Consider the following 20942-nt stretch of genomic DNA (forward strand, 5'->3'; position numbering starts at 1 on the left):
GTGGTGCCTGAGGCGGGAGGTGCGGCTCTAGGAGGCGCTGGCCTTGCAGCGAAACCCCTGCCCGCTGGTTTAGAAGTTAAATCAACTCTTATCATGTGGGGTGATGTTCATGTGAGGTGGGAGCTGTTACTCCCAAGACAAAGCACTGCTTCTCTGCTTCAGGCTGGCTCAGCTCATCAGTTCCCTCACACCTGTCCCGTAATGACCACTTTAACACCGTGGACTAATGTCTACCGTGTGGTTGGGCGAGTTTCTCTAACTTCTTGTAATTATTCTTAGTGGGAAGCCCATGCCAGGGTGCGCAGAGCAGCACTGGGTTCCTCATTCCAAGGGGGGCACGTAAGGCACATCAGCTGAGGGGCCCTGGGCCTCCAGACCGTGTGAGTGTGATGGAAACGCCTCCCCAGGCAGGTGCTTCCACTCCGAGTGCAATTACTGTATTTGTAATAGAGTACATTTGTTTGCTTTATTTGTAATAGAGTACATTTGTGTACTTGTAATGGAGCTGATTGCAGAGCTCCAGCTGAACACCAAGCTGCTAGCATCACTTCTGGATTTACACGCTCTTACACTGCCCAAGTGAGGCAAACGCCGAGCCGGAAAACACAAACCTGTTTTTACAGTGTAAAACAGAAGGAGGCTTCTTACCAGCAGCAGTGTGAGCCCTGAGCGCTAGTGGAGAGGGGATGGAACGGAGAACACGGGAGCGCGGCCCCTCGAGGGCAGCAGGAGCAGGTTTCTGGCACTGCGGAAGCGCGGGCAGGCGGTGGCGCTGGACGCTGGGAAATGCAGCCTGGCTGTGGGGAGCGGCGAGGAGAGAGGCGCGGGAAGGGAGGAAAGGGAAGGAATGACGAGGATGCTGTGTGAAGGAACTGTCACTGGAGCCGTGCTCCCGATACAGAGCAGGACCGCAACAGGACAGCAGAGAAAGCGTTTAAATGAAAGGAAAAGTTAAATAAATGCAGCGAAAAGTTTAGCTGCACATGAAAATGGAAAGGGCAAGTCCAGGCTAAGCTCCTTCCTGTGGAACTCCTGGGACTAGGAGATGTGAACAGATCTGCCCTGCTCCATGAAGCTTTAGGAAAATCGGGATTCATTTCTCATTCTCTCCTCATGGGTTCACTGGTATCTCACATAACCCGAGCCATGATACACGATGTGCTGGTATCCGTGCTTCTGTGCATGTGGATCCTTCTCCACGAGTCACCAGTAGTTTACAAAGAAGGTTTCATCACCAAGATACTGTCTTATTTCAACAGCAAACCAGAGCTTCACCCGCAAGCCTGGTTTGGGAAAACTGCCCATAGTTTTCAGTGCATCATAGTTTCCATAGTTTGGAAACTATGGGAAAACTGCCCATATTTTTCAGTGCATCACCCATCTTCCTTCATTCACCCATGGAGGCAACAAAAAGATCAATGAATTACAGTGGTGTGAAGTGCCCAGGAAGGCTGAGGTCACATAGCTGGCTCTTGGTTGCTCTCAGGTTGCTATTAAATTATGTTCATTGGGTTTTTTATAGCTGAGATGGTTTGTCATTAAAAACTTGGAGCATTTCCCCATGCAAGCAGGAGCTCAGAGGAGCTGGTGACTTTGGCAAGGATGAGCTCTGCTGGTGCTGCCTTTTCTGCATCCATCACTGAGGGACCAGCCTGGTTGTCTCCCAACCACCACCAGATGCTGGTGTCTGCCACCAGAGTGTGATTTAAAATGGTGCCCTGACTCTGACTGTCCCTTACCTTACCTCCAGGCCCCTGGATGAGTGCTTCTTAACATACATTAGAGATTCATCCTCACCAATGTCTGCAGTGCCAAAGGAAGCCAGAGAAACAGCTAAGAGGGATCACAGCATTAAGAGGCTTTGGAACATAGGAAATACCAAACAAAATGATTGCAAAGGGGAAATATTTTTATATCTAATTATGATATAGCCACATTTCTGACAGGTTAATAAGGTACTAGTTGTTTCTCTACCAGAGAAGCTGTGATATACCAGATACATGGTTTGCACTGTACTGTACGTGTAAAGCCTTCATTTCATGTTGAGATAAATAGAGATGGTCTGCAGTGTGCAGCATGAAGTCAGACTGCACATGGTATTCAGGTGCTGCAAGGTAAGGGAGTAAAATACAGGTTGAGCAGTAATAAGGTAGCAAGGTAATGCAGAAGGTGAGTGTATCCTGCTGAATACTGCAAGCTGGATCTAGCAGCAGGAGAGAAATAGGAAACTTTAGATCATCTGTCCCCTGTGAGGAGAAGGGAAATTTAAAGTTACTGTGTGCTCTTAAACACAAGCCTGTTTCCTGAGAGCCTGGCGCAGAGGGAGTTGTTAATGAGAACAAATTGTTAGCTGGTGATAATAAATGACCAAGGATGTGTGTTCTGTCAAGAACTGTGCATCTGTTAAAGCTATGCTGGGAAAAACAGCAATGTTTGCTTCTTCTGAATCATCTTTCAGCATCACAGTGGTGATGGTGTTTGTAGGCAGGACAGAACAAGGTGTGTGCTCCTACACAGGAAGGAATCTGATGAGTATCAGTATACATGTACAGTTATTGGCACAGTATCACACACGCTCAAGAAATACCTCAATTCCAACCTCACAGTATCCCAGCCTTGTAAGAGCCGTGACCTGACTCCTAATGTAGTGTCCCTATACTTCCATTAGCTAAATTCAGGATATCAAATCTAGCAGAGGTGCTAGTCTGATTTTATGGGAATTGGGAAGGATACTGTACCGTATTTTACTCATCTCTTAAGCCAGCAACTTCACTCTTATTTATCCTAAATCAAAACTTACTGGGTCATTACACCAGGAAATGGTTAATCTGATGTTTGCGTGTGCAGATACACACCTTGCCATGATGTGCATTGTTACTGCCAGATCCAAGGGGGAGTTTGGTAATAAAGCAGTTGTACAGCTGCAGAGCACCAATGGAGTACCACTGCAGAGATCAACCTGTTTGTCTGAACTGTGCTAGCTGACACTCCGCATGTATTTGCAGGAGCATTCTCACTGAAGACCTCATTCTAAGAATTACACATTCCCAGACAAGTAAACTGAGCAGTTTGAGTTTCACAGCAGGGTAACAAGCTGATCCACACGACTCAACTGAAGGGGAACGGCACTGCCAACTCGTGGTGTACAGAACTCAGGAGTTAGACTTGGGAAGTCAACGAGCTTTTGAATGTAATAGAAAACATTTTTCTTAAATAAATGTGCCTGCTTTTTGGTTACTGAGGCAGAATTTGTAGCTTTTATCTAGCATCACAAGGACAATAAACATATTTCTTTCTGTATTTTTCTTTTAAGATAGCCAAGACAAGAAAAACTAAGTAGCATGCAAAAAGAACATGCGATCTCCTTAAAATCATATAACACTGGCCTCCTGCCAGTGGCAAAAGAAAAACTAGTTGCAGAAACACTTTAATGTATTGCTGAAAAAAGAACACACTTCTCAAGCTATCACTATAAAAGTTACTCATTGAGAACCATCCATCTGTGTCTGAAATTAATAGTTCCTTTTGCAGTGATGGCGAGCATCTTCCGTCAGTTGTGCTTTCACAAATCATTAAGCAAGCAGTGCTTTATAAATTGAAAAGTCAGAAGAAAACATATCAAGTAAACAGACTCCACTTGGAAAACGTCCATGGTGGTGCTGTGCTTCAGACCAGGTTTAAATCTATATACATCAACCTATGCTTCTAATGCTTATGTTAGACCACTGAAGATTTGTGGCTGACCTACATATGCAAACAAAACATTTGCTGCACACTTGGGGCAGGGGGATTTACATGATAGGAGATGATGAACATAAGCATAATTGTGGATGACATTTTTCATTCCTGAGTCCTGCTGCACAGAGCTTTGGAACTGGCCATGCATGAAAGAGGCTTGCTACCCTAACAGGCAGGCTGCCTGGCCACGCCACTGAGCTGAACCTTCAAGACATTAAGCTTCTGTTTCTTCTTGAGCAACACAAATCTGGCACAACCATCTAACCCAGCAGACCCGGTATTTGCAAAGGACACGTATGACACTGAGGGGGCTGAAACAAGGACAGTGCTGCATGTCACCAATGAGTTGGTGCCCCCGGGCTTGCTTGTTTAAACAAAGATGTTAGTTTATCACCTAGTGATCACAAGTGATAGTTATCTGCTGTAAAGCAAACAAGAGGCACTGCAGGTCAAAACACACACATGAACTACTTCAACTTTAGTTTGCTAATTCACTTGCACAGAAAAGTTCAGAGCTGGCAACAGTTGGGGATTCTGATTTGTTCCCATTTTTTCAGTTAAATGGAAGCTCAAGATCAATTCATTTAAATGCAGGTTGGGCAGCCACATACTGGGGAATGTAACTCTTTACCTCCCCTTGCTTCCAGATCTTTTTTTCACTAGGGGAGAGTACAGCTTCCTCGAACAGGAGGAGAAACACATACGTAACCCTCTGACTTTGCAGTAGCTTCATATGGCAACATTTCATGGTTGTGGAGATCTCGTGACATGCTATTCCCCTTAAGTCTGCATCTTAACTTTTGATCACTGATTGTCTTAAGATACCAAAAAAAGCAAACAGATTTTGTTCTCTTCTAGTACTGCTTAATTTTCCTTCCTTGAGTACAGCAATTGTAAGGGAAGCAGAATGTGTCTGAAGTTCTGGAAATCCTGAAGAATGGCAAGTGGATTCAGCTGCTAAATCTCAAAGGGACGTCCACTGGCACACTGCAAAGCTGCTAGCATGATAGCACACCGGAGGCTTTACTCTAAGAATTGCACCAGCACAAATAAGTATTAATAACATTGATAAAGTTGCATGACAGAACCAGATCTGCTAAGATAGTATGCATACACACATCTCTCAGATCTTGAAAGTATGATATGGAAGTGATTTCCTGTAACAGAGGTTTTGTCTGCTATTACTGGATGTCTGTCTCATCATTCTTGCTATGTCACATCTTATTTGTCACTTACAATCTTTGCAGCTCTGCTGTGCTGAAATAAGTGCAGAAAAGGGGAAAATTCCTTGGCATCAAGACCGGATCTCCTCTGGAAAGCATGCACCGCCTCTGCAACTCCTTCATCTGAGTTATGAAGGTGGGTTTGGAAGAAACCTGAGAGCATCAGATGGAGCAACAGGTACCTTTCCTGCAAGCCAACTGACAAAATGATTAAAGAACACCTTGCATATAATACCCACTGTCCAATTTACACCGCATTCGGGTCTCTAAAAAATCACATCCGTGTAAGAGGGATTTCCATGCAGAGTAAATGTCAATGCAGTCACAAATGTGCATCCATGTGAGAGAAAGAGAAGGGAAGAAATCTTGGTAGCCTGCGCCTGAAAAAGAAATCCGATACAAACCTGTTCTCTGAAAAACACTTGAAGCTATGTGCCAAGAAGCTGTCTTTGGTGCTTCACTCCTACTGTGTTCAGAGAAATGGGACTTTCTATGTGTGCTCTGCACATCAAAGGAATAACTAGCACAGTCCCTCCATCTGATGCAAACACCCACTATGAAGTTTGGCTAACTGTTTGCTTCAAGAAGGGATAATGCTAGTGGGGGTTTATACTAAATCCGTGATGATGTACTGTGAAACTGTTTAATTCCACATATTTGGCCAGTTTTATTATCTGAAAGAAAAGGCACAGCTTTCTTACCTGCAGTGGAGTCCAAGCATTCTCTTTGTCTAATAAGCAAACTGGAAAGCTAACAGCTTTTTAAGTTCAGCAGCCTTCAAACTTAATTCTCAAACACAGATCCAAACCATTAACCTTAGAAGAGCTAAGCCCTATGAAAAGTTCATGGAAGTTAATGAACATGGAATATTAAACACTTCCATTCAATTGTGATCTAACACAGTCTGGCACCGCAAGCTTTATTAAATCACAGTTGCCTTCTTTTTCTCAGGATTCCCATGAGATGTTCCTTTCCCCCTACCCAAAGGATTTTATAATCTGCGGGATACTGGAGAGCACCAGAATAAAAATAAAAAGACCATTCTTGTTATTTCATCCTGTCCTTTCTATGAGATTAAAAAATGTAACTACCCAAAGCAGAGCCCTTATGCTCCCTCTTATATAGGAATGCTGTTGTGGGAATGGGAGGGTAACGAGGAGAAACTCTGAGCAGCTCAGCACCTGACAGGTTCATGCATGCCCCAGTTAAAATGCAGTATTGCAGAATCAATGGAGAGACTCACCAGTAGTGGCTGTGTTGGGGTTTTTCCCCTCACTAGTTGAGCTTTGCTGGCGTTAGCATCAAAGGAAGCACAAGGATAGGCTGACTGGGTGGCATCTCCTTCTCTTCGGGCTTAGGAAAACCAAAGACCTGAATCTTGCTCAATCAGTCCAAGGACATTTGCACACAAAATCTAGGTTATTCATTCAGGTGAACAGATACTTTTAAATGAAGATTCATACAAGATAACAAAAGCACCATGGAATGTTCTAAGTACATGCTAAACAGCATAAAGACCACACAAAATCACCAACAGAGACCTAAACTGATGAATCTGCAGGCAAGATGTGTATCTAGGCTAACATATTGGACAGAAACCAATGAATGTATTTGCATACCTGAAACAACTCCTATTTTGAGTTAGACTTTATAAAAGAGGTATCAGCATAAACGTGGGAATATTTAAATGGAAGGTAATGCAATATTATATATTGGAAGGAAAGAAAGAGAAGCCTGTCTGGAAACAAAACCTAGCAACAAGAGGAGGCTGACCACAGAACCTATCCCAGCTCAGGTGCCAGAATGAGCTGCTAATCCCATAAAGCACTTGAACATGTAGGGTCACAGCCAGTGAACCAAGAAGAATCCTTTGGGCTTTTCTCCCTCTCATAAGTTTCTGTACTTCTGGCTCTTGCCAGTCTCCCACTGACTTCCAAGTACTCAGAGATGCCACAAAACTCAGGACAATAACACCCCTGAGATGGAGACAGGGAGCTCTGCACTGTCCACCTGTGGCCACAATTTTCTCTCCTGGTAATGTGAAAGCCACATGAAAGGTGGTGTCCAGCAACATTCAAGCATACGGCTGGGAGTTATTTGTGTGACAAAAAGTTACAACTGATCACTCAAAAGTTAAATCAGGGGAACCCAGATGGGGTCAGTTGGAGCATGTATAAGCCTTGGCCCCTTGGATCCTACACAACTCGTATTTCTGATCATTCCTGTAAACGGCAAAGAGCATGGCCATACTAACAGTCAAAAGACAAGTCTTTGGGTCTCAACACCCCCGCTGTGCATGTGCTTCATCCCTTACCTGTGTCGGTGCCTGCTGAGATGAATAGCACGCTCAGGCACGGTGAGTATTCCAGAGCAGCACCCACAAGGACTCTACTCCACACTGGTAGGGCCATGCCAGCAACAGGAAACTGGAAGGAAAGAAGACCTTGAGTGCACAAAGCGCCCAAAATCCTGACAGCATTGAGCCAGACAGCGGGCATCAGCTGTGCAACAGGCTTCTGACAGTTTACATGTGAATCACTTGCAGAACAGTCACATTAACACTGGACATACGCAATGGGTTTAGTCAACTACTCTTGTGCAGGAGCTGCGGTGAGCTCCTAGATGATGGTGTACACTGTCCTCTAACACAGGAAACGGAGTGGGTGCTGCTGACCCGACACAGCATCACTTACACTGTCCAAAACCACAAGTAATTCGATTAAGATGTGACTCCATCCATGGCCCCTGCACCAGGAGCACAGCACTACACCCAAGGGAAATTCACCTGCTCCAGGATACACCCGGACACTTCCCTGCGGTGTATTTACACCCGAGAACAAGGATTGGTACTTTCATGCCCTGGGAAGTTAAGACATGGCATTGCTGCTCTGTACTAAAGCCACCAGGCCAGGACAGCCCCAGACACGCAGGAAGACAAACCCTGCACCAGCTCAACCTCAGCAGGGTGTTCCAGGCGCTCCTGTCAAACCCACAGAGAACCTCCCCAGGCAAAACCTCCCTTGCAGGCTCTCTCCTCCCAGCGGGCCCAGCCCAATGCTGAATCGCGGCTCCACCAGGCCCGCTCGGGGTGGTTGCTCCCCGCAGCCGGCCCATGGCCGATCTAACGCGGCTCGGCTCCGGTCCCCCCGCGCTGCCTCCGCCCGGCCCGGCCCCGGCCAGGCGGGACCTTTCCCCACAGCGGCCGGGCCGCGGCTGCCGGGGGGGCGGAGCTTCACCGGCCCCCCCCCGCATCACGTGAGGGAACTTCGGGCCAATGGCAGCGCGGCGAGGGCCGGGGCCCCGCTCGCACCCGCGGACGCTCATTCAAAACGCGGCCGGGCTCGGGCAGCCCCGGACCCGAACGCGCACCGGGGCTCTGCGGGGCCGGGGGGCGCCGCCGCCGGGGATGTCCGGGGGGGCCGCGGCCTGAGGCGGCCCCCTCCCGCCCGCCGCCATGCCGGTGAAGAACCGGTACAACCTGGTGGACGATGGCTGCGACTCCCGCGTCCCGCTGCACAACGAGGAGGCCTTCCAGCACGGCATCCACTTCCAGGCCAAGGTGAGCCCCGGACGCGCTCCCCCAGCCCCGGGCGGCGGCGGGTACGGTGGGGACCTCAATCTGGGGGTGCAGCGCGGCTCCCTACCGGCTGTCAGAGCCCCTGGTCCCGTCCGGGCTCCGGGGGCTTGGGCAGAGGCGCCCCGCGCAGCCCCTGCAGTACTGGGTTCTCTGTGCCCTCGCCCTTTGCAGAGCTGCCCCGGGCACTGGGTCGCTGCGGGCCGGTCCTGGGCACCTGCTGGCCATGGGCCCATGGCCCCATAGGCTCAGCCCGGGGCTCGCTGTGCCCCTTCCAACCATGCCCACCGTGCGTTCTTCAGCTCTTCCGGTGCCAGGTCTAAGGAATTGTAAACAAAATATCAATTAGCAAAGCCTTACACTTCAGCACAATCAAACAGGTTCTTCTCCTAGTATTTTTCCATCTGTTTACCCTTATAAGCTGCCTTGTGCGCTTCATTTGAGAACTGATCTGGAAAGACCCCTCTTGACAGCGCAATGGACACTGCCTGTGGCATGTCCTTGCTCGACCTGGTGCCTGTCATCAGTTGGGTAGGACCCTGTTCCTGCTGCAGTGAGTGACAGCTCTGTATTCCCCTGGAAACCAGCAGGCTGGTATGTGCTGCTTAAAACCATGCTAGTGCCTTATTCCATCCAACCTGCTCATTGCATAGGAAGCTGTGCAGGTCCTCGTTTAAATGCAGTCTTCGGGTATCAGAAACACTGAACAGTCATAAATTGATTCCATATTGATCATGAGCAGTCTGGCAGCACCGCTCTCAGATATTGCCTCCATTGGAATTGGCATTCTGGAGATGGTGCAGGGTTTATAATTCAGCTGACAAGAAGAACTGCATTTTGCTGGAGCAACTCTAGGGTTCCCTTTCCCTCTTTGCAGGTGGCCTAGCACAGATTAGAAATTGAATTCCTGCCTGCTGTCTCCTGAGCTGGAAAGAGGGGGCATATATATTCAAATAAAGCTTTGAAATGAGGATTTTGTGTGGTTTGGTTTTCCTGCTAAGAGCTGTGAGATTTAAGGAGGTTGGAGGATGGATCTGAATGGACAGTTAATCACATTTTAATAATAGCTCTCTTCCTTAGGGGAGAAGAACAATTTATCTTTGATTTCTTTATTTTAAACTAAGATTTGCTGTGCTGAGGAGAAGAAAACTCCTCATTTTGATTTTTAAAACACATGAAGCAACTGTACCTTGAACTGAGTGGAGCTGGCTTCTTCAGATTGACAGCTTCAGGCAGCCAGAGCTGTTCAGAAAGCGGCTACCACGCTGTGAAGATGTGTGGGTCTGAGATGGGGTTTGCATTACCTCAGCAGCATGCTTGCTCAGTTCTGCTCTAAAATCTGACTCTTCCAATGAGGACGTGCATTGTTGGCACATCACTCAGCCACAACTGACAATGACAGGGCTGTAACCGGTGCCAGGTGTCTCGCACCAGGCAATCTTAGTGACCACATTTAGTCTCTAATCTCCACATACCAAACTGCCTTACTCGCCCTATAATCTTCAGGGACAAACTTGAGGAGGTCAGTCCTGGGAGCTGCTTGTGGAGGGGTGCCTGTTTGTGCCATGCTTCACAAGCAGGGAGGGTTCTGCATGGGAGCACAAGGACCCAAACTGCAGCAAGGCCAAAGCAGGGGGTTTGGAGGATGTCCTCTTGTCCCAACCTATCAATTTATCTTCGGTAGCATGGCCTGTTCCCCAATTCAGCCCTGTTGTTCGCAGACAAAAAGCCAGCCAGCCACACTAAATTAATCTGGATTACCTGCGACTGCACTGACAGCCACTGCGGAGCAGGGAAGGAGGTGCCTGCCAACCAAAGAGACCTCAGATGGGGAGTGATATGGATATGTCCTCACCACCAGGGCAGAGGGAAATCCTGGCTCAGTCACTCCCTTCCCCACTGCCCTCAAGCTTTCGTGGGCAGAGCAGTTTGACTCTGCTGTGGTTTACCAAAGGCTACAGCTGAACTTAACTGCTCTTAAAAATGCCTTTTTGCAAAGGCATTTACAGAAGCATCAGGAAAGCCCGATGACCTTTCAGATTGCTTGTGGTGTTTATTTCAAGGCAGGCAGAAGAGCAGTAAATACTGAGCCAGAACTCTTCTCTGAAAGCCCTTTTAAGCAGAAGTTTTTAAAGCTAAAACACATTGCAAGCCACAAGCATTAGAGAAATAAAACCAGAACTATGTCAGGAACAGCGATAGCAAAGGGGCTGTTCTGGGGGAAGTATTGTATCTCTGTTCATGTGTCTGGAAGGGCCTCCTCATCAGCTGCCCCTTCTCCTCCCCTGTCCATAGGGGAGCAACTTCCAAAAACCTCCACAACTGGAAACCACACACTCAAACCCCAGATGCGATTCACGAACCAAATGCTCTTGAGAGCATTTGTAAGCCAAGCTTTGTAACCTGCCCTCTGCCTCCTCCACTAAGCTGCCTGTGACAGCCATGCAGAGATGGGCTGTGTTACACTGAGGGAGCTGATGGATTCACCTGGGAGCACACCAGCACGGAGTCCAGCACCCTGCCCTCAGCACCAGCCCATGCTGGCAGGACACTGATGTTTCTCATCGGGCCACTCACCACCTCACTCAGATGGCATTTGTCTTGTCCTCACCAACATGCCCTTGGTATTTCCTCAGAGCTGTGAGCCACAGCTTCACAACATTAGTGGCCTTTTGCTCCACACATGAGCTGCCCCTCCAGGACACTGCATGCTTTCCTCATTCCCGAGGTTGAGCTGGCAGCTTTGTGCCTCCTCCACTTGGCAGTGGTGCAGGCAGCACTCTGTGCATCTGTGCTGTCACAAGTACCACCTCCTGCCAGCAAGTGCACAACCAGAGCCTGCTTTGGTACACAAGCATTACAACCCAGCGTAAGGGGGGAGTACAGGCAGCACAGGGAAGAACACACAGGAGGGAGAAACAGCAGCAGCAGGAAGCTGTCTGCCTGCAGGTCTTCCCTAACAACCGGAGTACCATCAGCCGCATACAGCCATTGCATGCAAGAGAACAGGCAGCTGGCTGGTAGAAGCTGTAGGTGTAGTGAAGGGGTAGAGGCGGAGGTGCTGAGAACACACCATCTGCCCATGTCTCAGCCTCTGAGTAAAGGGCCCTGCTAGGACTGATGCTTACGCTCACTTCAGTGCAGCACCCAATGCCAAGGGCAGTGCAATCACAGCTTCGTCAGGCAGCTTGTTTAGCATAGCAGCTCCCCTAAGCATAGTTAAAACCTCCTGGTGTAGGATGCAGATTTGAGTGGGTTTACCAGGATCCTGCAGACAGCTGAGCTGGTCCAACCAAGCAGAGACAGTGGTGTCCAGAGGGAAGGGGGCCCAGACCAAAAGGACCAGAGTCATGAGCCTTTTCCAGGCAAGGCAGTTGTTGCACATCCCGATAACTTCCCAACACCTGCGTGCTTTTAGCTTTGAGTCTTGTAAAAGCAGGTATAGTGAAGAATGACAGAGGATGGACAGTCTCATTTTCAGACCCACAAAAGTGTGACTTGATCAGCAACAGGCATTGCCCTGCAAAGCACTGGTAAAGGAGCATCCAGAGTCTGAATGAGGTCAGAAGCTCACACCCAACATTACAGATCCATGAACTTCTCCCTGACTTTGATAACATTGCCCACAACAGATATTCCTATTGTGCCTAGGTCAAGAGAGCTTAACCAAGCAAGGACTAAATGAGAGGTGGTGTTTGTTTGGAAGAAGCCTCCACCATTAGCTTGTGCATTGCTTTACAGACATCTCACTGTTGTGTCTTGCAGTACATCGGTAGCTTGGACGTACCCAGGCCCAACAGCCGCGTGGAGATTGTGGCAGCCATGAGAAGGATTCGGGTAAGTTCAAAAGAGCTGAATCCACATGGAATAAAAGGTTACATTCACTGGAGTGACTTGGTTGCAGAGCACTGTTCTACATCCCCCTTCCCCAGCCTTCCTGTCCAGAGCTCAAATCTCAGCACAATCAGGATTGCAACAAGCTGCTCCAGAAATTCCCAAGGCATCTCAGGATAGACCCGTCCCCTGCTCTTTGCAAAGGGATCAGTTAGCAAAATTCAGATAGCAAACCCTAGCCTGTGCTGAGCAGGTATGGGGATTCTCCTTGAACATAAGAGATTTATTTAGCCTGTTTGGGTTTTTGTGTGTGTGAAAAATGAGATGTACACACAATGTGCTCCACAAAAGCATTTGTATTCATTGCTAGTTCCAAATATGTTATATATTGAAATACCTGGCAGATGTGATGGGTGTAAATCCCATCAGACTAGACTTCGTGGATTCTGCTGCTCATGGAGTAATTTGCTGTTCTCCCACATCCCCCAGTATAGTTTTACAGTTCCTGTTTCTCATCATAAAGTCTGCACTCTTCCTCCTGTAGCCTTTTATTCTTCAGAGCAGGCTGTGAATGGTCACCAGATTGAGCTACCATTAGCAGGGTGAGCTAACTTACATCTGCTTCACATATAACCAGTTCAAGTGTATGTACCCCAAAAAGCAGTGCAGCTCCTCTGCCTGGCTGAAGTTTTGCAGAGGTGTTAATGCTGAGGCTGTTCCTGTGTCTCACAGCAGCTAAAGCAGGTTTGAGAATCTTCCATTTAAAGCTTTGAAGGGATTATCCCGTTTCTCTCCCTCCCCCCATAGTATTTAACCCATCTAATTTTCATTTAGAATAGTGCATTTTTAACTTAGCCTGTAACTGGCTGGGGAGCTGATGTATTCATCTCCAGCCAAGCTCAGAAATGACATTCCCCTGCCTTCGCCTGCTCAGACGATTAGCACAGCTCTTGCTCAGAACACAGTGCAGCAGCAATCTAAATTGCCCTGGTTATTTATGGAACAGGTGAAGAGCTATAGGAAGGAAAGGCAAGAGGTGATGACTACCAGGGCAGCTTAGAAGCTGGCGTAACTATTGGTAATTTTTGATCTGAATCAATATTTAGCATCAGATTTGACACTGCACTGCTGATCTTGACTGATAACACCCTTGGAAGGAAAAGCAGACAGTGTTTTAATATCAGCTTCTGGAAAGTCTTGCATTCTGTTTTCACACCTGCTATTGCCATGATGGTACCTAGCTCAGCCTTGGCAATGCAATAGCATGCTTGAGTGCTGTATGAAGCATATAAGAAACCACTCTGCATTGGTGGATGCCATCAGTTAATCTTATCACACAATATTTTTAAAGTAGGCATCCTGTATTCTATACCGGGTTTTTAATCTTGGAAGCCCTTTCCAAAAAGGGAGGGCTTCCCCTTTCATGGGTGTATTGTACGGCAGGATCTTATTCAGACACTTCCTGGCTGCTGAGCGGAAGATGCTTCTCTATTGAAGATAGTTAATTGGCACTGATCCTTAATTAGAGCATAAAGAATGAACTGGGAGGTCTTTGAAGAGAATTCTAGTGCATAGAGTACACAACCTAGGAACTGAGGGAAGATGGGGGTTATTTATGTAGCATTCATTTACATGCAGAGACCTTGTCTATACTAGAGCTTTTTCCCATGGACTCTCAGCGGCACCAGTTGCAACTGGGAAGAAACAGTGGAAGAAGTTATTGGTGGAAACTAGTATTTTGCTACCATCTTATTGTGAGTGGTAGTGCCCCTTTGCACTGCAAGAGCAAGAAAGCTCCTGTGGCCCTGCCAAGTGTTGGCAGGAGCACATTGTGCTGAAGCTTTCATCCTTTGTGCACTCCAGTGTTCCACTGGAATTCTCTACTGGAGCGGAAGAGAAGTCACCCAGTACAAGCCCCAGCACAACATTCATATGCTGCTCTCAATGCCCTGCGACATGGGAGGAGGCAGCATGAGCCACCACTGGAGCAGTCGGGGACGGGGCCAGCCCGCAGCACAGGCAGGTTGTTACTCATTGCTTCTGCTACTCTAGAAGGGAACCAGGGAGGAGGATGAGGAGTCACAGCTCTCTTTTCCAGGCTCCGACAGGGCTGGTTACTCTAGTTATTCATGAGTAAGTTCAGGCAAGCCCTCAAACTGCCTTCTTACTACCATGTCTGGTTCTGGTCTCCAGTCTGGCTTCCCCATGGAAAAAAACCTTGAGCTATCTAGCACTCAGAGTTGTTCTTGGAGTTTGAGAGGAGAGAGGACAGTAAGTAGCAACTCCAGTTGCTATTATCTACTCCTTGGCATATTACTGTCCTGTGTTTTGTACTGGGCTCTTTTGCCAGCTGCATGTGGATTGTGCCGGGGAAGCTGGGAGGTTCAGTGGTATTCTTCACTCTGCATTAGCAGAGCAGTCTGCTTGGAGACTGAGGACATGCAGAGCACACAGGCTGTAGGACATCACTCCCAGAGAGCCTCAAATGACGTGTTTTAACATTAGCCTGCTGAAATCAATCTGCTCTTTTGTGGTGGGTATTTAAGATGCACTCCTACAGTAAAGCTTAAATCCATATTCCTGGCTGAATGGATGCTTGTAGAATCTCTAGCAGTACTCCATTAGTCGCACATTAGGTTCCCATTTCATAACAGACTGGAAAACCTTGTCTCGTCATGTTCTATGCTTCCACTGAAGGGAATGCAGACTCAATAGATACAACAGGGAAGCTGCTGTTCTTCGCTTCCCATTATGCAGAGCTAGACAACTTGAAGTTTGCTAATCCTTCCAGTGGATTAGTAGCTGCATACAGCTTGTTATTATATGATCGTCAGAGTTCAAACTAATCCCTCTACTCCTCTTGCCCTGGCAGGGGAGGTGATGAAATTAGTTTGGTACTTGGATAAGCACTTGTGCTCTAACAGGCACGTCAGGCTGCTCTTTATGAGCCCAACTCCTTGTGCAGGCAGGCGTTCCTCCACCTCCCAGGGAGAAGCCAATCTGCCCTCTCCTGCTGCCCGAGGCCATCCAGGTCTGGGTGTCAGGCAGCTCACACTCCTGCATTCACAGCCAGTGTTCTGGTGGAGCTGGCTTTCTGCTGAAGTGGATTCATCTGCAGCTGTTTAAGGAGCTTATGTACACCAGGAGGTTTTTCTTCCTGCAGCTAAAGTGAGGAACGTGACAGTCCTTCTCGAGGGTCCCGATGGCTCCCCAGTTCAGCAGAGTCACCCTTTCCCTTGACACACAACTCCTTTTGTGAACAACTAACTAGCCAAGTTCCCCCTTAGCCAGGTGAAGGCTCTCATGCAGTTTAAGAGGAAAGATATTGTGGAGCCCACACAGCCTGGAAACAGCAACAGGAAAGCTTTGCTAAAGATGTTTATGGGTACAGGCCTGAGGGCAAAGAAACACAAAGCTCCCAAGGTTGCTTGGGAAATCTTGCCCTGGGAGACAAGGGAATGGTTAGGGTTGGAAAGGACCTCAGGATCATCAAGTTCCAACCCCCTGCCATGGGCAGGGACACCTCACACTAGAGCAGCTTGCTCAAGGCCCCATCCAACCTGGCCTTGAACACTGCCAGGGATGGGGCAGCCACAGCTTCCTTGAACAACTTGTTCCAGCTCCTCACCACCCTCACAGGGAGGAATTTCTTCCTTATATCAAACCTTCGTTATGTCTAACCTAAACTTCCCCTTTTTAAGTTTGAACCCATTACCCCTTGTCCTATTTATGTGAAGGGTTAACATCACACGTCGTCCTTCATCCGTTCCCCAGAGCTAGCGCTGACCAGAGGAGAATCAGTCAGCTGTTTCCTTCCTCAAGCAGCACAACCTTCAGCCCAGGGCTTCAGAGCCAAACAGCCCCAGAGAAAAGCTGCTGTTCTGAGTGGTGAGTTGCACAAGGACACTGCAGGAGCAAGTGTCAAAGCCTGTCATCCCCACAGCCAGCCTGCTGACTGCAGTCCCCAAGTCACTGCATTTAATTACCCTTAAGGCACACGATCAGTTTCCCTGGAATTTGCACTTAAAGATTTGACAAAGCCTAAAAGTTTGAGGTCTATTGGGAAGGTCTAGCAGGGACCTAAGCAGGCACTAACTCAAAGGAGCCAGATGTTGGATGATTAAATCATTTCATAAGGGAACAGCCAACTGGTGCTTTGCTGATCCAAGCACCAGGATGAACAAACAAGAGGCAGGCATCCAGACTAATGCGTTTCTTCTGTTACCTCCACATTTCTTAGGCTTAACTTAATTGAGAAGTCTTTTTCCCCAGAGGTTGGTGTACCTGAGAAGCAGAAACGTTCCTAAATCTTGACATAGGATACAGCTGAAATGCCTGAGTTCTCCTTGGCGTCAGAACTGGCTTCTCACTTCAGCCTCCCTCCTATCCTGGTCGTTCTTGCTGCATGTAAGCTCTTAAGCAGAGCCTCACCTCTTTGCAGTTTCTCCACATGGTATTCCAGTGAGGAGGTGTAATCTAGCCATGCTACAAGTCACGCTGACTGCCAAGTATCAACGGGTAGTCTTGAAGTGTGACATGACAGCAGTTTAAATCAGGATGAGTAAAAGTTACAATCCTACAAGTGCAACCATGTGAAGCAGAGGAAGCAACAGAACCTGCCTCTCCTGCAGCCAGTCTGATAGCTGGGCTGGCTTCATGCAGCAGCTTTCACTTAAAGCCAGCCCAGGCTATAAACTGCAACAGTTTAGGAGCAAATATGGATATCATTTATCTGCTCCTGCTACAGAAAGAGAGGAACCAGGTAGACAGCTGGCACAGAGCATGGTGGCTGCCTCCAGCCATCTCAGCTTAATTTATCACTGTGGCAGACTTCAGAGGTGCTTAATAGACTTGTTCATGAGATCCTTCTAGAACACAGCTCCTTCAGTTCTCCCAGGCAGCCTTCTTATTACAGAAGAGAAGCTCACCAAGCTAACCGCTGCACAGATTCTTCTCATACATTCTGCCTGTAAGCCCTTCCTGAGTTATTATTATGCTTGGAGCTAAGTTTTCCTGCCAGCTTCATGTTAAGCTGGGCTGGAGTTTGTGACCAGGACTAAGAAAAGACAGAAGCTGAGCTCCCAGCTGGTGGGTTCTTGGTTAGTCTTCACAGCCTCTCCCACTATAATGACATTGTTTGGTCCTCTGCAGCTGAGGCACAGGCTCGAATGTGGGAGCACAAACTGTTGCAGCACTTGCCCTGGTACAGGCCTCGGTAGCTGCATGCCAGGGTCTGTTGTTATTGGATGGGAGTTTGTTCTGCTGCCCTTCCTGGAGGGCTTTTCCTTCCAGCCTCTTTGGAAGAGCATCCAAATGCTCAGCTCATGACAGCCCTGGGCTGTGAAAGGAAATAATCCCAGCATCTGAACATACTTCATCAGTCCTCAGACTGCTGGTGTGGACATTTCTTTAGTTCTCAGAATGCCACACACCTTCCTTCCATTTACAGAAGGGTGGAGGGAGAAGCATGACAGTTCTTACATGGTTGGAGTGTGAAACACAAGCATCTCATGTGTCTGCTCTGAACAGATAGCACATGGTGGGGGGAAATGTTGGTAACCAAATCTCATTTACTACATGTTGCAGTCATGGGTCCGATCAGCATTCATGCTGACCAGCATACAGGCAGACAGCAGACCTTGTGGGAAGATGAGAGGAAGACTGCTGAGCAACAAGTCTGTATGTTCCTCTTCCTCCTTCCCCATACCCAAAGGACTATGCATTTACCACAAAGTATGCTCAAGAGAGCATCTTTTCCTAGGATACCTTCCCTGCTTCTCTGGAGAGCCATGCAAAGGTTGCTTACACTGATATGTATTAGACAGAGCCTACAGCCTCCAGGAGAGAGCAGTGGCATACAAAGTATGCATGAGCACGTACAAACTTGCTCTGATACCTTCTGCAGAAGCTTTGGTGTCAGGTTGAGCTCTTCTCCAAAGCAGAGGCTTAAGAAAGGCTCATGCAGCTTCAGGCAGGCAGTGCATGATCAGACCATAGTCAGTCCTCAGCACAGCATACAAGTCCACCCAAACAAACCCCGAGGAACTTGCACTAGTGACTCAGAAGGAGATTTACAGGCAAGCATGGGTGGCTTTGTCTTCTGCCTGCTCTCTAGATCTGTCTGTATTTCCGTCTCCCTGTCCATCAGCCCCCCTTACCTGCCATCTACTTTAAGGGAAGAGACATAACAAAGCTATGGGCAGAGAACAGTCTCTCAGACAAGCAGGCTAAGAAAACAGAGATTGGCACAAGGCCATCAAGAGCAGAGGAGATAACTTGGCTCACAGCATCCTTGCCATACAGTCCTTCTCTTCCCCAGGCAGGGCTGTGTCCCATTACCTGCCACATACAGAACTGTGGTCTCAAACACCAGCTACTCCCAGGGTCCCATCCATGACAGGCATCTGAACCAGCTGAAAGTTTCTACCACACAAGATTAAGCTAATTGGTTCTACCTTTCCAGGCCCTGGCAAAATAGAGCAAGTGTTTTCAGGTTGGTAATTAAGTGTTAATTGCAGCTAAGTTTAGCCCTAATGCCTCATTAGTTTGTTTTCCTCTATTTGTTGCAGCTAGAGCAGAGGCTCCTGCGCAAGGATGGGGAGCAGGGTGGGCTTCCTGGGAGGCAGAAGGGCCCTACAGCATGCTGTGAAGGTCCTATCAGGAAGCCTCTTACCACCTCCTTCCCAACAGGAGGAGTTCTGGGTGAGACAGAGACCCTTACACCTCAGTGCTCTAAATAGCATCCAGGCAGCAGCTCTGCAGGGTCTCTGGTGTGCCCAACACACATCAGCCCATTTGCATGATACAGTGGATTTTGCATCTCTTTCTGTTATACCTTTGCTGGAGCCTTCACCACCTCAGCCCCCACTGCAGGTTCTTTGCCCATGCCCCAGGGATAGTCAGTGCCTTTAACAAGGGCAGGCAGTACTGAAGCTACTGCTGTTCAGTGCCCTGCTCTACTGAAAAGGACTTTAACTCTTCCACACTGCAAACAGCACCCGGCTTTGGTTCCCACAGGCTGTTTGCTGGTCTCTGAGAAGATAATGGACCGGACAGAGATGCCCTTAGGAAGGGAAGCCACCTCACATTAGGAGATGACAGACACGTTACGGGTCTTACCTTTCTGCAGCACGGGTGCTGAGGAAGGAGATGAGCCCTCTGGGAGAAGGTCTGGCAGGGATCCATTTCTCCAGGCAAAACAAGCAGCTTAGCACTGCAGGGCCTCCTCTTGCAATAGGCAGAGCCACAGAGCTGCAACCTCCCACCTTACCCCCAGAAAAGGCTTCTACCCTGCCCCATAGTTTTATGTCCTATCTCCTTTCCCAGTATTCCCTGCAACCTTAATCAGCCAAAACACCAGGTGGGATGATGCCTCCCAAAGCTCCCTTGCCATGAAGGCCTGAGGAAGGGAGAAGGCTGGATTTGGAAGGATGGGTGATGCAGCTGCAGCTCCTTAGGCCTGTCTACATGTGTTCTCCAGCCCATGGTCACCTTGGCAGGCTTGTTTCATGCATACCCTGCTTTACTGGCCTTACAGAACATGGAATTTTCATAAACTGAAGAAACAGCTTTAAAAGTGTGGAAGCTGCTTCTCTAGAATTGAGCCTGCCACATACCAGACTAACCCAGGCTTGGTTTATCCCATTTCTGCTCTTCGTATTATCATAACAGAAAGGAGAGAAGCTCTTAATGAGATGTTTTTGTAGTGGCATCATGCAGTGTTTCTAGGCAGCATCATGTGGTTGTGGTGGAGGACTCACTACTCTGTGCTTGTACATCTTGAGTAGGAGGAGAGGAATAAACACCTCTGAGATAGCACAAGAATCCGGCCTTCTGCTCACTGCTCGTGGACATCTTGTCATGCCCTAGAGCTGCCCCACTGATTTAGAAGCTTTTGCAAGTTTCCACCCTGCTCATCTCCAGCCCTAAATCACAGCTGGGCTCTGGCCACACAACAGTGATAAGTTACCTTCTGCCACTGGTGAGCTGAAACGAGTGGGCTAGCTGCGAATAGGCCACCGTAACAGAAGACGGCTTAGAACTCTATCAGTATCCATGTGCTACAACCTAGGTCTGAAGAGTGACCAGTGATTACAGGTGCTTCAGTTTTTACTTACACCCTGTTCAGTGTGTGCTGTGTATGGCTGGTGATGGATGGATGGAGGGATCACTCACTGAAATGTGTCATCTTTTAGCAACAGCGACCTTTCAGTGCCTTCTTCAGAGCACTGAGAACTGGATGGCTTCTCCAGCGAGGGGGTGGAAATAGTGAGGCATATTAATATTGGTTTGCATAAGAGTCATGATGGATTGGAGTTTAGATGAAGCTGCTAATAAAAGCAGCAGTTAAACAGATGAAAGCTAAATTAAAATGTTAGTACCAAATAGAACAAGACAAGAGCTTTTTGTCTCATGCTGTATCTTGGCAATGAGGCAGGTACCTTTTAATTGTAAAACCAAGTGGCTTTAACAATATTATCATTATATTACTGAAGCATTTGATTTCACTAGCAAAAATATCAGTGTATGAGATCTCTGCAGAGCTTTTATCTAGTTTGAAATAAAGTAGCTTT

At 47.9% G+C, this 20942-nt stretch overlaps 1 protein-coding gene across 2 annotated transcripts in view; it reads left to right on the forward strand.

Moving 5' to 3' along the window:
• The first annotated feature begins 8321 nt into the window (after window positions 1–8321).
• The window catches only part of LOC133211831 (carboxyl-terminal PDZ ligand of neuronal nitric oxide synthase protein-like), a 111543-nt gene continuing 98922 nt past the window's right edge, over window positions 8322–20942 (forward strand). For both annotated transcript variants that reach the window (XR_009725299.1, XM_061352527.1), the window contains exons 1-2: window positions 8322–8520; window positions 12301–12372. Coding sequence is in view for 1 of the 2 variants with exons in the window: in XM_061352527.1 (XP_061208511.1) it covers window positions 8416–8520; window positions 12301–12372 (177 nt within the window). In the remaining variant the exon portion in view is untranslated. The remainder of the gene's footprint in view (window positions 8521–12300; window positions 12373–20942) is intronic.

This window comes from Neopsephotus bourkii, unplaced genomic scaffold (assembly GCF_033783945.1).
Source record: "Neopsephotus bourkii isolate Nb327-2 ecotype Australia unplaced genomic scaffold, CSIRO-AGI_Nbou_v1 NB_659, whole genome shotgun sequence".
Taxonomy (NCBI): domain Eukaryota; kingdom Metazoa; phylum Chordata; class Aves; order Psittaciformes; family Psittacidae; genus Neopsephotus; species Neopsephotus bourkii.